The sequence below is a fragment of the Helianthus annuus genome, chromosome 16, assembly GCF_002127325.2.
Source record: "Helianthus annuus cultivar XRQ/B chromosome 16, HanXRQr2.0-SUNRISE, whole genome shotgun sequence".
Lineage (NCBI taxonomy): Eukaryota > Viridiplantae > Streptophyta > Magnoliopsida > Asterales > Asteraceae > Helianthus > Helianthus annuus.
In genome coordinates, this window is record NC_035448.2 from 145,978,224 (window position 1) to 145,994,506 (window position 16,283).

The following is a 16,283-nucleotide window of genomic DNA, read 5'->3' on the forward strand; positions in this document are numbered from 1 at the left end:
AATAAGTAACCACATTGGCACTCCCAACTATTAACATATTGACCTCCAATGGACCCTAACTAACAGAACCCTAACGTCGTTAGTCTCCGGTCGCCGAAAAAACGTTTTTGGTCGGAAAACTCATTTTTTTGGTCTCAAACCTCTTGGTAACCGTATTACTTATTTTAGGAACCTTTTTCTACTAAAAGACCCAATTATTAAGGTCGTCGTAAATTCTTTCATCGCTAGAAAACTGCTTTTTGTCCGAAAAACTCAAGTTTTTGGCCGGAAAACTCAACATTTTCGTCCCAAACCCTTTTATAACCTTATATCGGACCTTTAAGAACCTTTTTCTGGCTAAAAACGTTTTTCCGGCGATCGAAGACTAACAATGTTACGGTTCTGTTAGTCAGGTTCTCTATTGGAAGCCAATATGTTAATAGTTCGGACGACCAGTGGTCATTTTGAAATTAGAACTGTTAGCGGCCAACGGCGAATAGTTGGGATTATTAAAATCCAATATTCCTTTCTTTAATTCAACTTTTCCTAAGTTTTGTTGGTGTGAATTTTAATGACTTTATTTTTTTATTTTATAATTTTAGGATGTTTATCCCATGAAATTCATTGTTATTAGAGGTTTGTCTCGAAATTCAATGTTATTAATGACAACCTATGAATTTATCATGTATGTTCAATCAAAACTATCAAGAGTAGATTAAAAATAATAAGTATTTACAAATAATAAATTACATCATTTTCACTAATCAACCCGTGTAACACACGGGGCGATAACCTAGTTTACTTTAAATGAAAAAGCATTCATGTGGTATATTCTTGACCAAAAGCCGAAATAAAAACAATTACATCAATAAATTCATCAGAATATGATTTATCACTTTATTCGTTAGACCACCTTCGTACGAATAACGCTACCAATTCTTTTTGCAATATATTCTCACAAAAATACAATTAAACTTTTCCATCACTTTCCAAAATGTAGCAGGACGTCATGGATTCGAGTCTCATCCAGAGTAAAAATACTCTGGGTTAAGTAAGGTGTTTTATTACAATGGGTTTTCGGGTGGTAAGTTTCCTCTAAAATTATGGCGCGCTGGGTCATCAACGCTCTCTGTAGGGCTGTAAATGAACCGAACAAACACGAACAAGACATTGTTCATGCTCGTTCATTAAAGAAATAACGTGTTCACGAACGGTTCATGAACACTTACTAAACGAGATTTTTTGTTCGTATTCGTTCATTAAGGAAATGAACGTGTTCACGACACAAATAAAATGTCGATACTCGATAGTATTTTTCGATGTGAATAATGAGAAGGAAAGAGAAATGGTACAAAAACAAGGTGAGAATAAGGTTTCCTATTTTTTTTAGGGTAATAAATAAATAAGAATTAAAGAATATAAACAATTTAGATAAATGAACAAAAATCTTTAATCTTTAACAAACAACATAAATAAACGAACATAAACAAACGTTCACGAACACAAGACCGAACGTTTACGAACACAAATGAATGAACGAGACATCTGTTCGTGTTCGTTCATTTAACTAATCAAACAGAATTTCTTGTACATGCTCGTTAACGAACGTAAACGAACTTTACGCTAAACGTTTCGCTGAACATTTGGTTTGTTTACGGCCCTAGTCCTATACGTTCTTGGGGTGAACGACCTTTTTGTCATTAGGTTTACGGTGATCGGGCTTTTATTGGTTGGTTAAAAAAATTATTATATTTTCATTCATCTACGGTGGTCAACCGATACACGTACACAAACACAGTATCCCCCAATTAGGGTTTCTTTTTCTCTCGAAGAACAATTCGCACCGATTAAATACCGTTTCAAAAATCTTCAATCGCTTGTTCGTTCTTCATCTCGATCGAACGAATCGATCAAGCATGGGGAGAGGAAAGTTCAAGGGCAAGCCTACTGGTCGCCGTCAATTTTCTACTCCAGAAGAGATGCGTATGTTGTTATAGCTGTGTTTTGTTTATGATTTGATGTTAATTTGTTTGTTGTTTGATTCATATGTGTGATTTTGTAGTTTGTTAGTGGATCTGTGGTTCTGATTTGAGATTTTAGGGTTTACGTTAGGGTTTTGGTATTGTGATTTCAATTTGATTGTGTGATGATTAGTTTGTGGTGTTTGAATAGGTAGAATCTGGTTTTAGTTATGTGTTTTGGATGATTAGATGTGTGTTTTGTTGTTAGGGTTTGAATTTGATGTTGTTTGTTGTTGATGATTGCAGTTGCTGGTACTTCGTCTCGCCCGCGCACGTTTAAGAAGGTAATTTTGCAAGTTATTTTGTAATACAGTTGGTAGCTTTTATAGTTTATATGTTTTTGTTGTGATTTGTGACTGATGTTAATGGTTATTAGTGTTTTAAGAAGCTTAAAGCAGAGCTAGGCTTGTTGAGTTACAAAAATTTTGTGTTTAGTTACTAAAGAGGGGTTAATCGGTGCTAAATTACTAGTTCTTTTGCTCCTTTGATGCTTATGGTCATAAATGTTTAGGAAGGTGCTACATAACTAGTTCTTTTGCTCCTTCAAACATGTGAAAGCTCTTAGTTCAGTGATTAGCTGACAACGGAACCGGGTTGTGTTGGGCTATGGCCATCCAAGGCGCAGTCGTTTTGGGGACGGGCACAACGTGGTTGCCTTCAGTGAGGCATGCGTTTATGGGTTTTAGCACACCTTGTATAATTGGGTTTTAAGTAGAAAAGAAAACAGAAGGGGGTTGTATTCACTCTTTTAGCATTAACTCTAAACATAAATGCTTAAATGAGAGTCTGAGTATGAAACAAGAGACAGAATCTGTATGCATAGAATTTGAGGATTTTATAAAACGATTGGAGTCTTATAGGTTTTCTAATCTTATCACTTCTTTTTTACCAATCCACCGCTCTTATCGTCAATAAAGGGTTATTCCTTTTTGGTTTGTCTTCACTACTTCAAGTCCTAGTGGTTTAGGGTTTCTCCTTGCCAGTTTATTCGTATTCACTAAATCTTCATACGTCAATACACAATTTAACTTATATCATATTATCATTCATTTTGAAATTACCAGTCGATCTATTTTAGAGTGGCAGTTACCATGCTGTCATAAAATAAAAGAATAGGTGATGCTATTATTGTAATTAATATTCATTCTATGATTTACCAGGAAGAAGCTGAAGTTGAATTTGAGGAGGAACGGTCTGATGAAGAATCCGAAGAGTCGTCTGAGGAAGAATCTGATGTCAGTCAACCTTGACCTTTTTAATCTTTATTGATATAATCTGGCTCATACACATGATATTCTTTTTGATTATTACAGTGTGTGTGCTTATATTATTTTTTGTTCTTTAGAGGAAGAAAGGAACCCAGGGTGTTATCGAGATTGAGAACCCTAATATGGCTAGGCCCAAGACCTTGAAAGCAAAAGATGCTGATGTAAGTTATATACGTATAAAATCATCACCAGATGTGTATTTATATTTTTGTAACTATTTTGATTGGCTACTGATTGCTCTTGCTGTTCAGATGGATAAAACAACTGAACTATCAAGACGTGAAAGGTTTGTTAATTCTTTCCTTTTCCGTTCTTATTTAGTTAATTTATATAAAATATATGTGTTGTGTGTGTATGTTTAAAGGAAGCTGCAACTACTGATTACAATTCTCTGAATTACTTGAGGACTTAAACGTATTAAATATCATCACAAATATTTTTGAAAAAAGTAACAATCTAATTTCATTTTTCACAAATAAAAGAGATTTATGAGATTATAAGCATTTGGATACATTTCAGTCACTTTTATTCAATTTACCTGTTTTCTTTACAATTACTTTTTCCTTTTTTTCCACCTGTATGTTTTGGTATAAATAAATTACCATCCAAATTGAGCCGTTTTTACGCTTGATTAATGTAACCATTTATTTCCCAAGGACTGTCATGTTTTTAAATAATCGCATGATCTACATTTTGCGTATTTTAGTCGCGTGTTTTTTTTCTCCTTGCAGAGAAGAAATTGAGAAACAGAGGGCTCATGAAAGGTACATGAAGTTGCAAGAGCAGGGGAAAACAGAACAAGCAAGAAAGGATTTGGGTGAGCATTCTGATATTTTTGAGAAATTGTATAATTGTTTATTAGTCAAAATGTCCAAATACTGTTAATAATGTGAATGTTAGTGGGCACTTAGGTAGCGTTCGTTTCATGGAATGGAATGGAATGGAATTAGGAAGTTTTTCTTTGTAAAATTGATCTTGGTTGAGGGAGGGAGGAATTTGAAATCCCATGAATTTCTTTAATCAATGAAATTTGTGACTATTTCAACATTCCTTTGAAATCCTTCACTCTAATGAAGGAATGGAATGGAATGGAATGTTGAAATAGTCACAAATTTCATTGATTAAAGAAATTCATGGGATTTCAAATTCCTCCCTCCCCCAACCAAGATCAATTTTACAAAGAAAAACTTTCTAATTCCATTCCATTCCATTCCATGAAACGAACGCTACCTTAGTGTATCAAAATCAATGTAAAATATTGACCATGATTGCATAACAGTTTACTGAAACTATCTAGTATTTTTATTCCATGTATGTTTGTGCAAACTCAAGTCTAACATACATCTTTTTCCCATTGATAACCACTGTAAATATTAATTAGTTCTTCTCTATTAAATTCTTATTTTTTTTATATATTTGCAAGTCTGAACTTTCATTAACACATTGTATTTTCCAGAGCGTTTGGCTCTGATCAGACAACAAAGGGCAGAAGCTGCTAAGAAACGAGAAGAAGAGAAGGCTGGTAATGTTTTAATTTTCTTTTATGGCAAAATGGGTATTTTTTTAGTGGGGTTAAAATAGCGTTGGGTTAACAAAAACTTTTACTTAGCGTTGGGTTGAGAAAAACTTTTATTTCGTTTACAAGAAGGTTATAAATAATAACTAATTGTTGCAATAATAATCTGCTTTAAAGAGAATGATGATTTAGGTTATTATGATGTTACCTATTTTGACCCGCTAAGGATAAAGCATACTGTTTTAAATTAAAAAAAAATCAATAAATATGCATATTTCTCTCATGCGCACACTTTCTTTTGTATTTTCAGCCAAAGACCAAAAGAAGGCGGAAGCGCGTAAATGAGCCTGTTTGGCCACTGGGGAATGATGGTTGGGAACCGGTAGCTTTTCATATTATATGTAACGTTTAGTTGGTTTTATGTTGAAGATTTATACATATGCTTATTGTTGGGGGATCTCCGTTGCACCATTTTAATCATTTTGAAGCAACATTGCATAAATTATTGATTCGCTTGGCTTTTTTGGTAACTTTGGTAGCTTGTCTAAATGCCTACGAATTAATAAGATATTCTTATTTCAACAATTTATTTCTGGGTATCAAGAGCAACTTTGTTTTTAGATCTTTTTCATAATAAAGTACTTAGATGAAATTATTTTTGATCTCAATATTTTTGGTTTTGTAAAATATTTAATAAATAACATTTAGTTTACATCTATAGTATATATAATGTATAACAGAAGGAACATACCCAAAAGTTTAGAATTTTTTTTTTTGTTTTTAATGCTCAGGTACAATTTATTATGTGGGTAAATTAATCTTTCAAACACTGGTTACACTTTATATTCTTATAAAAAATTAACTATCACACGATTTTTAAATTGTCTACGTAAGTATATTTTTTTTTAAAAGTTGCACCATAAAAAGAGTATTTATTCTCTTTAATTTGTATATGGTATTGCTATATTTTTATAATTAAAAATTTGACATGTTACATGATTAACAATGTTTAAGGATGAACAATAACTGTATCGTTAATTGAAACTTGATCAAAATCAACAAAAAACTTAATTAACTGAAAACCGATTAATCGAAACCTGAATGAACCAGAATCAGTTATTGATTTTTTTTTGTACCATTGTTTAACCAAAACTAACTGAACCGAATCCTTCGTATTTTCATAGCTTTTATACCTTCAATTCATGTATTTCATATTTTATATCTTCATTTTATGTATTTATATTTTCATTTCATGTTTTTATGTCTTAATAATTTAATGTATTTCTAAGCAAAAGCCTTAGCCCAAGTTTGGTTTTAGCTATTAATTGAAATCAAACGAATCAAACAAAAAACCGTCAATCTAATTGAACAAATCAAACCGATGACAAAAACTAATTGGTTAATAACATAGACTAACCGATGACTTCAATTTTGGTTGAAGATAATAACCAAACAAACCGAACAATGCATACCCTTGCAGTGTATGTGTTTTCCGCTGCATCCTAGTTTTATAAATGTGTAAACATATCTTTTTCAACTACAACACCCTTCGTTCTTCTTAACAGCAGCAGGAGAATCATCTTTACCTCCAACATTAATTGTTTGTCCTCTGCTTGGAACCATGGGATCACTACCCACTTCAAGTGCCCTTTTGCTGACGACGTGATAAATTTGAGTCAATAGTTCGGTGAACGCATTCTCGACGTTTAACGATTCGAGAGCCGATGTTTCCATGAAAAAGTTGTTCTCTCTCTCGGCAAATAACTTTGCGTCATCCATTTGAATGGCTCGTAGGTGTCGAAGATCGGCTTTGTTCCCTACAAGCATGATCACGATATTTTGATCCGTGTGATCTCGAAGCTCTTTTAGCCATCTTTCAACGTTTTCAAATGTTACGTGTCGTGTGATATCATATACGATCAATGCACCTACCGCGCCTCTATAGTATGCACTTGTTATAGCGCGGTACCTGTGTTTGATTTGACATAAAACGTTAACATAAAATGCTAGGGAACAGACAGGGGTGCCCCCACCGATTTTTCGCTCGTAGTGTTAATTTTACAGAAAATTTCTGAAATTTTTTTTAGCGTAAAATATTGGATTTTTTAGAGCCCGGCCCTCATTAAGTTTTCGTACAAGCTTCGCCACTGGGGACATACGGATTTTCCAATTTTCAATAAAAATTACCTTTCTTGACCCGCGGTATCCCAAATCTGGGCTTTGATGATCTTGTCATCGACTTCGATGCTACGGGTGGCAAATTCAACCCCAATGGTGGATTTACACTCCATGTTGAATTCGTTTTTGGAGAATCGTGACAAAAGATTGGTTTTACCGACACCTGAATCCCCGATCAAAACAACCTTAAACAAGTAATCGTAGTCATCGTCTCTACAAAAATGCGCCATATCCCTATCGACGACTATTGTGATTTTAAAGGGACATGAGGATGAATGGAAAGAAAGAGATCAAAATTTGGATGACGATGATGATTTTTATTATTTCAGGATTTCAGAAATTTGAACGGCAGTTATAACGGTTGTGTTTGGGTATATTAGAAGAAAGATGCAAATGAAAATAGAGGACAAAAAGGTGATATTGAACGTTTGAGTTGACTCAGCCCAACTCAACTCGGCCAAGGCTAAAATTGTGGTGATAGGTGGTTCTTAGTTCTTTTCATCCATGAATTTTGTGAACATTATGAATGTTTCAATACACATATCTAATGGTTATCATTTTTATAAACATTTATTAATTTTATTCCACCACTAATTTGTTGTGAAAGTATCAAAGTTCCAATTTTAATTTATGGACATTTTAGTTTACGAGACTTTGTTTTATAACTATTTTTTTAGAGTTAATTACTGTTTTCGTCACTGTGGTTTGTGGTTTGTCAAAAATCACTATTTCAATCCATTAGTTTAAAAACTGCGATTTCAGTCCCTGTGGTTTCACTTTCGTAACCATTTCAGTCCATGTGGTTTCACTTTCGTAACCATTTCAATCCATTTATTCTGTTAGTACAGGGACTGAAATGGTTACGAAAGTGAAACCACAGGGATTGAAATCGCAGTTTTTAAACTAATGTACTGAAATAGTGATTTTTGACAAACTACGGGGACGAAAATAGTAATTAACTCTTTTTTTTTTAAATCTTGTTTAAACTTAATAAGATATTTTCAAGTGAGTTTTTTCAACATGTACCATTTTTCATGTGTTAGATCGATCCTAAGGCTTATCACTTGATATTTCGTTGTTCTCAAACTTTACTTTGTTGATGATTTATAATGTCTGAACCTACGAACGATCAACAACCAAACCCTAACGTTAATTGGATCTTCTAGTTAGATGCCGATCTTGACAAGCTACGTTGACCCACGGTCATAGTGTGTCATCGACCATGATGCATCTGTTCAATATTTATGATTCTTATGATAGTTTTTCATAAGGCTTTCTTGTTGCGACATCACGATCATATGCAAGAACATTTGTGTCATATGTTTCTTCTTTTATCATCATAAAAGATAGTATGTTTATTATAATGATGCATGTACGAACAATAAATGATAAATCTCCCCCTTTCTAACGATGACAAAATTAGCAACATGTAGCACAAATTCGTATAGGGTTATTACAACATCTTTTAACATAACTACTTATTCTTAATATCTGTGCTACATGTTGCTAATTTTGTTTTTTTTTCATAATAAACATGTACGAACAAGCAATCTCCCCCTTTCGTTTTTTTGTCAAGGAAAAAAACAATGTTATTGGCTCGTTCCCACATGAATTGTATTATAGCAAGGTTTTATTTATTTATTTAGACGAATGATGAACATATGGTTATAGTCGATTATGTCTAATGTCTAATGTCTTATCATAACACCTTTATGCTTAGTCATCAAAATATTAATCCATGTATGCTGGTCGAATGAGTTGTCATCATATAATCATATTAAACTAAGCTGAGATTTAAGAAGTCTTTTAGTACAACTTTAACTAAATAAACCTAATATTAAATAAAAGATAGATGAACGCCTTTTATAATAAAGTTTATAAAAGGCCCGAGACTATCGGTACATGATCTAAGTCAGGTTGTAGCATCCCCGAAACCTAGTAAATTAAATTATCATGTTTATTGGTAATTGACGGGAAGTAGGCAACTAGGAATAATTAACCTAGTTGATTATTCGTATTGTTAAGTGATAGATATTAGATTATATCCATTTATAATTGGAATCTCAAACTTGAGGAACCAAAGTTATCAAAAAGGAAACTTGTGTTTTAAAAACAAAAATTTAGACATGACACACACATAGTGTGTGTGTATGTCGATCATCAGGAGGTGGAGACAAGGGGAAACCCTTGTTCATCCAAGATCATCAAAATTGAAGAGGAAATTGTAGCTCAAACTCATGCATGAACATGAATTAGCGATCACCTAAACTAGGGGGTCATAAGGTATGTTTAAAAACCTAGATTGGTGAAATTCTTAACTTGAGATAAGTAGAATACTTGCAATTAGATTGTTAGATAATGATCCAAAAATGAAATTGAGTGTATATGTATGCTTTTTCGTTAGACATAATGAAATTTTGCAATATTTGATGTAAGAATTACTTGTAAGTGATTAACAAGTAGATTATGAAGTGAGTTTTGATAATATGATTAAGTAGATGATGTACTTATGTTTAAAATCATCATGGATGGTAGTAATAGGAAGATACTTGAACAATTTATGAGTTTGAGTATATGTTCATAGTTGCCATGAAATCGGTTTTGCATGATATGACGAAATTGATGTTATATTCATGTTAATAGATGTTTGAAATCATCAAGTGTATATAAATGTTTAAAGTCTTTGACTAAGTTTGATGTTCGGGTAGATTTCATGCATATGATGCAATGAGTTGTTTTGTGGTAATAAACAATCCCAAGTTCTTGAATAATGATTGATAGATTAGCATATGATGGTAGAATCTATGTTAACTTGATGTTAACAATTGAGTGAACTTGGTTGGGGAACGTAGTTATAATAGTGGCCTAAGGATAACGCCTGTCGAGTATTTAATGAAATGGCTAAATGAATTTGTTGAACTTAATTGTGCATTTGCATATGTTAATAAGCAGTTGACTTTTAAAAGTCAAACTGACCTATAACAAGATTGAATGATAATTTTGATATAAAATCCGTAAGGTGGGATAGTCGTGATAAATGATGACTAATCTAACCATGTTGCGAATGATAACTGGTAGTTTGACGCTTGACAAGCTAGGTGGAAGCTTGGGAAGAAGCGGGTCAAACGGATCAAGTACGCGGGAAAAGCATAATCGGATACAAGGTAAGTTAAGCTTACATCTTTAAAATTGAACATTTACTTATGTATTGATTAAGGATAAAACGATTTAACATTTGAAATGAATACTTGAAATATAATGTTCCGACACGAATTGATACGGGTCGAAACGAATAAACATGGTAAGGAAACCATACATACACACACACACACACACACATATATATATATATATATATATATATATATATATATATATATATATATATATATTACGGAATGGTATTTATTTATCATTTCACGCATTTGACCCATTACGGCTTTTTCACCATAGGGTCAAAATTCTTAGATGTCGTTCCTTTACTCGTTTGACCCATCATGGCTTACGCCATACGGTATCTTTTTAGAACTTATCATTTATCAGTCAACACGTGATTAATTTACCATTTTACCCCTTTTACCTATTATGGCTTACACCATAAAGTAACTTTTCATAACTCGTTGTGTATTTGTCAACACGTGACCAATTTTCAGTGTAATCCCACCAATAGCAAAGCTAAGGTAGGGTCTGAGGAGGGTAGGATGTAGACATCCTTACCTTTACCCCGTAGGAATAGAGAGGCTGCTTCCAATAAGACCCCCCAGCTCAATAGTAGTTTTGTATCAAGCCTTGGACATGAGACACATAACACTCAACAATCGGGACAAAAGCCAATTTGTGCATGTATCCCCTTGTCTTTCGGCTATTAACGCCAACACATGATGCATGATTAGTCGTCCGTCGCTAAGCCGCTTTTAATGTTATTTTCACGAAATTAGTAAAATAACATTAAAATTAGTGCAATTTCATTTTTGCCCCATGAGGGCCCACACATACAGTGGCGAAGCTTGAAAATTTCCACTGGGGGTCAGAAGGTACCGTACCTAAAAAAAAAATTCTATCGCATTGTTTCGAGGTGATATGTTCGGGTCGGACGTCGGTGATTCGATTCGGGTTGGGTCGGATCAAACATTAATATCAAATAAAAAACGTTCTCAAACATTAAAACGTAAACGTTGTTTAACAAACAAGTGAACAAAGACACAAAACATTAAAAAGGAGAGAGGAAGGTGGGTACCCGGTTCTCCTGGATGAAGAATTATAGTTCTGCCCGTCTTCCTTTAAGATTTTTGAATTCTTCAATTATGGACTCTGAATCAAAGTTCACAGCAATCTCCTTTTTTATGTAAATCACCATACTGTTTGCTAGATACTGATCTGACATCTTATTGCGAAGGTGATTCTTAAATATTTTCATTGCAGACATTTAATCTCATTGTTTCCATCAACAATTCCCTCTACTTGCTCTTCATTCTTTCTTTTGAAAAAAGAAGTTATGCTTTTATACTTCCCCATATCATAATCTAATAATACAACAAGTTAACAAATCACCCTTCAAACTCTAATTTCTATCTAAATCAAATCACAATAAGATTAAACAAATAAAACTAGACATAGTTACAGAAAGATTCAACAAGTTTAGGGCAAAAATTCGGACCAATTTCACCCCTAATTTCAACCAAAATCACATAAATTGCAGCCCTAAGTTAAACCTAAAGATAAAAAAGCATATACCTTTAACCTTAAGAAGATTGAAGAAGTCGAACAAGAAAGATTCAACAAGCTGCAGCCGGTTTTGTTCGAACAAGAAAGATTCAACAAGCAGCAGCTGCAGTTGAACAACTGAAGAAGACCAGGCGACCAAGAAAGCAGTGATTTTCCCCCCTTATGTTCTGTTCTGGTTGTAGTCCCAGGTAAACGTGAGCTTTTATTTGGGCTATATAATATACATTCTTTCAAATATAATGATTTGGCTATATAATATATGGGCTAGCTAAATATTTTATTTGGGCTATATAAATAAAAAAATTTAAAACCGGGGGTCGAACACGTATATACCTAAAATTCATTTTTATAAAAAAAGGGGGTAAAAAACATATGTACCTACAAAATTCTATACGAAACATACATACATAACACTACTGACCGAAAAGTTCGGGGTCTCGGGCACCCATCCCCGCCCCTTGAATCCTGCGCCCCTGCACACATATATACATTATATGCGCACACCGCAAGCAGGGCGTAATCATCATCATCATCATCATCATCATCATTTCTCAGTAAATCCCACCAATAGCAAAGCTAAGGTAGGATCTGAGGAGGGTAATATATATATATATATATATATATATATATATATATATATATATATATATATAGAAACGGGATAAGGAGAAAACGCTCAAAAGTGTGAGAACGATGAGAACGCTTCCTGGCCCAACACGTGTCACGCCGCTTAGAGAAGGGCAGAGGGGCTTTTTTGTCCTTTCATATTTCTTTTTTTAAACGCGTGTCACTTCATCTTTCCATTTTTTGGTGTTTAATAAACACGCGACGTTTTTATTGTTTTTAGATCAGAATCATAGTAAATATTTTGGCATTTTAAGTATTGTTTTGGCATTTTTATTGTTTTTTAGATCAGGATGCAGGCCTTTAATGTAAAAAACATCAGTAATTTTCTTGATTTTATTATATCAAGTGTTTTGCCATGTAGGATACATGCCTATAATGTGACAGACAATTATGGCGTTTTGAAAAGATAAATAAATTTCAATTTTCCATGTAGTGGCTTTTAATTTAACTAAATGTTTGGCAATAATGATACCGTCTCTTTATTTTACTGTTTCTTTCAATTTTCATCTGTCAATTAGTGTTGATTTTTCCAGTAATACTTTGTTTGCGTTTTTTGGCGTTTTATATAGCAACATCGTGCTTTGCTAGCATTCGTTCTCATAGTTTTTCACACTATCAGGCGTTTTGGTGTTTGTAGTTTTTGACGTTTTATACTCAATTTTTTTTTAAATTAGTAGAGCTTTAGATGATAAACAACAGAGAATTAGATAACAAACAATAGAAAATGAAAAAAAAATTAAAAATTATAATCTAATTTCTCATCCAAATCTTCACTGTCATCAGCCTCTTCTACTTTAACTTTTTTGGCGTTTTGAACCTGTTTTTGAATACCTTATGTAGATACTTATTGATGTGCGTTAGATGTAATATAATTTAGGTATATATTTTAAGCCCTTTTTTTACACTTTTTAGCCAAGTTTTAAATTTATAAAACACGATATTTACTAACACTAAACACACATATGGGCAAGTGCACCCATCGTGGACGTAGTATAGTGTTGGTAAGATACCAAGATCGTCCAAGGGCACAAGAGCTTTTAGTACCGGTTTATCCTCAACGTCTAATCAAATCAAAATGTTAGAAAAAGGTTTTTAAACTAAGAAAATAAAACTAACTAAAATGCTGAAAAATAAAATAAAAATAAAACAGATAGACAAGATGAATCACTTGGATCCGACTCGTGTGTAGTGTAACCTTTGATTATTTTCGCACTTTTGCACTTGTTTAAGAGATTATCTTAGTTATTGTAGTAGGCCCCTCTTTTGAAGGCGACGTTACCCTCAACCCAGTAGTTTGAGTCAGCAAGGATACAATCCTAAAGGGTCGGATTATTGAAAGATAACTAATTAAGTTATTAATGCATAATGTGGTAGGCCCCTCTTTTGAAGGCGACGTTACCCTCAGCTAAGTAGTCTGAGTCAGCAGGGATACATTCCTAAGTAGCTGGGTTAAAGTTTTAATAGTAGTTTAACTTATTAGGGGATCAAAGAGTTTGGACCCCCGCCATCCAATACCTTTGGGTATTGAAGGAGGTCCTACTAAATTTGACCCAGGTCCTTTGCAGGATCTATACACTGAGCAATGGCAAGACTCTTACCAAACCGTTCCCTTAACCCCCGACCAGGTAGCCAACATACCTCTATATAGACCGTGGAGATATGAATGGTGAAAATCTTTTATTTTATATAGACAGTAAAATAATGCCAAGACACCACGGACAAACGGTAAGGAAGAATCACCTTCAACATAAGAAACTAGTAATTAAAGTCATTAATACAAAACCAATTAAAAAGTGTAAAAGATTAAAAATAAAAAGTATTACACTAAACACTTGTCTTCACCAAGTGATGTAAGAGATTTAGGCAAACATGGCCTTTGATTGTCAAGAACTCTTACGATCAATCTTGGATCCCGAGACGACTCACACACTCTACGATGGACAATGGATGATGGTGTTGTGATGGTGGTGGGTGGTAGGTGAAGTGTGAGAGAGGTGGTGTGCCAAGGGATGAGTTGCAAGAGCTCCAAACACTCCTATCTATAGGCTGAACAGAAGCTCAGGCACGGCCCCGTGTCCGCTGGGCACGGCCCCGTGTCCATCCGCGTCTCTCTCTTCATTAATTGTAATTCGCAATTTCAATAAATGCGTCTGCAGGAAGTTGACCACGCCCCCGTGTCTGCTGGGCACGGCCCCGTGGTGGGCAACAGAAGCTTCTATGAGTTTGTCTTTTCTGCTGTCACTTGGGCACGGCCCCGTGCTCACTGAGCACGGGGCGTGTTCAGTCTTCTGTCTTCTTTGTTTTGCTTGGGAAGATGCTGTCGGGAGGTCGGGCATGCCACTTTTGTTCCTTTTCTTGTATTTATGTTAGATTTAGCTGTCTTTTTGCTTCTTTTGTTCATTTGAGATCATTTAATCCTGAAAATACAAAAGGAAGACAAAAGCATACTTTTTCCAACATTAGTACTAAAAAAGGGTTAGTTTTATGCCACAATTGATGTAATTTATATGTTGCATTTTGTGCACATCACTTATTTTCTTACATAACGACCGTCTTTAGAAGATGCTTATTTTTTGTGGCATCCTTTATGGTGGGTGGATATATACTTGTTTGATGACATGTTGAAGACCAACGCCTGCTCTAATGTATTGATCCCTTCATGCCATCAATATATCCATCAAGAACAAAGTGAGTGTCATATCAGTGTCATCAGTCTCTTTTTCTTGAATATTTGTCCATCTCATTCAGCAAAAGATTATAGAGATACCCAACTCAGAGAAGAATCCATTCTGTGAAACTTCATTCAGATCAATACTCAATATAGAAGAATCGAGGTTCTACATCTGTGGCTTTTTTAACTATTATTTTTGGCGTTTTTAAAGTGAATGGTTTCTAGGAAATATGGCGTTTGTTTTTTGTTTTGTGATCAGTTGATTGTGCAGAGACGTCTCTCTTGTAGGATGTTTTTAGCGCGTAGTTTAGGCGGGATGTTATTTATAATAAATGATATTAATAAAGTAGCCGTCTTTTCAGTTACTGTGTATTTTTACTGTTTTTTTGTTCAGCTTTTTATGAGTTTTTAGGGTCATAGACTTTCCATCTCCCAAGTTTGGCGTTTTTGAATGGCTTTAAGTAGTTTTTGACGTTTTTTTTTTCCATTTTTAGCTTTTATTAATTAATACTTCTGCAAACTACTTTCATTATAGTTTGGGAGTTTTTGGCGTTTTTATTGCATTTATGGCGTTTCACATGCATTATGACTGTTTGGCGTTTTATTAATATAATGTATTTTTTTATTCTAAGTTGAAAAATAAATAACAAACAACAGAAAAAGAAAAATAAAAAAAAATAAAAATAGAAACAATTCATCTTCCAAATCTTCACTGTCATCAGTCTCTTTCTTCTTTGAATCATGTTCGCTGGTGGTTTGGCTTAGCCATGCTTGTGTTTTTGTGGCCGTTTGGAAAGACAAAATGACATAAGTTTTTTGTTTGAATATGTATCTTCAAACAATTCATCAGTGTCATTCGTCTTTTCATGCCATTATAATATTCATCAATAACAAAACACAGAAAATGACATAAGTCTGACACCAGCATGTTTTTGTTTATGATTTGTCCATATCATGCAGCAAAATGTTATTTGAGTCACAGCACCTCAGGGAAGAATGCATTATCCGAAACTTTGGCGTAGAACAATATTTGAATATATAAGAAACGATATTTGGCATTTTTGGCGTTTTATTGAGGAAATAGGGTATCTGAAAGAACCGTCGATTTTTTTGGAATCTTTGATATTTGAGTGTTTTGGCGTTTTCTAAGATGAATGGTATATAGTAGAAAATATAGCGTTTTTTGAGTAGTTGTGTTTGATGTTTTGGGGATTTTGGCGTTTGTAAGATGAATGGTATATAGTAGAAAATATGGCGTTTCAGGTTCTGGGGGGTGTGTTTTTATGTCTAGGATGTTT

The 16,283-nt window shown here is 33.9% G+C and overlaps 2 protein-coding genes across 2 annotated transcripts; one reads left to right on the top strand and one right to left on the bottom strand.

Moving 5' to 3' along the window:
* The first annotated feature begins 1,716 nt into the window (after nucleotides 1-1,716).
* On the top strand, nucleotides 1,717-5,314 carry LOC110915311 (28 kDa heat- and acid-stable phosphoprotein). Its single transcript, XM_022159985.2, has 8 exons — nucleotides 1,717-1,962; nucleotides 2,247-2,284; nucleotides 3,161-3,235; nucleotides 3,346-3,429; nucleotides 3,520-3,554; nucleotides 4,000-4,085; nucleotides 4,725-4,790; nucleotides 5,095-5,314. Exons 1-8 carry the CDS (start codon nucleotides 1,896-1,898, stop codon nucleotides 5,127-5,129), a joined length of 486 nt encoding a protein of 161 aa, XP_022015677.1. The 5' UTR covers nucleotides 1,717-1,895; the 3' UTR covers nucleotides 5,130-5,314.
* Nucleotides 5,315-6,207: 893 nt separating this feature from the next.
* Nucleotides 6,208-7,319, bottom strand: LOC110915310 (ras-related protein RABA1f). Its single transcript, XM_022159983.2, has 2 exons — nucleotides 6,972-7,319; nucleotides 6,208-6,753 (listed from the first exon to the last, which is right to left on the bottom strand). Exons 1-2 carry the CDS (start codon nucleotides 7,190-7,192, stop codon nucleotides 6,318-6,320), a joined length of 657 nt encoding a protein of 218 aa, XP_022015675.1. The 5' UTR covers nucleotides 7,193-7,319; the 3' UTR covers nucleotides 6,208-6,317.
* Nucleotides 7,320-16,283: the final 8,964 nt, after the last annotated feature.

Excerpts from the sequence above, each read along its gene's own strand:
- LOC110915311 (XM_022159985.2), top strand. The coding sequence starts at position 1,896 with ATGGGGAGAGGAAAGTTCAAGGGCAAGCCTACTGGTCGCCGTCAATTT. Across the intron at positions 1,963-2,246 it reads TTCTACTCCAGAAGAGATGC|TTGCTGGTACTTCGTCTCGC; the intron begins GTATGTTGTTAT and ends TGATGATTGCAG. Across the intron at positions 3,555-3,999 it reads GAACTATCAAGACGTGAAAG|AGAAGAAATTGAGAAACAGA; the intron begins GTTTGTTAATTC and ends TTCTCCTTGCAG.
- LOC110915310 (XM_022159983.2), bottom strand. The coding sequence starts at position 7,192 with ATGGCGCATTTTTGTAGAGACGATGACTACGATTACTTGTTTAAGGTT. Across the intron at positions 6,754-6,971 it reads GATACCGCGGGTCAAGAAAG|GTACCGCGCTATAACAAGTG; the intron begins GTAATTTTTATT and ends AATCAAACACAG.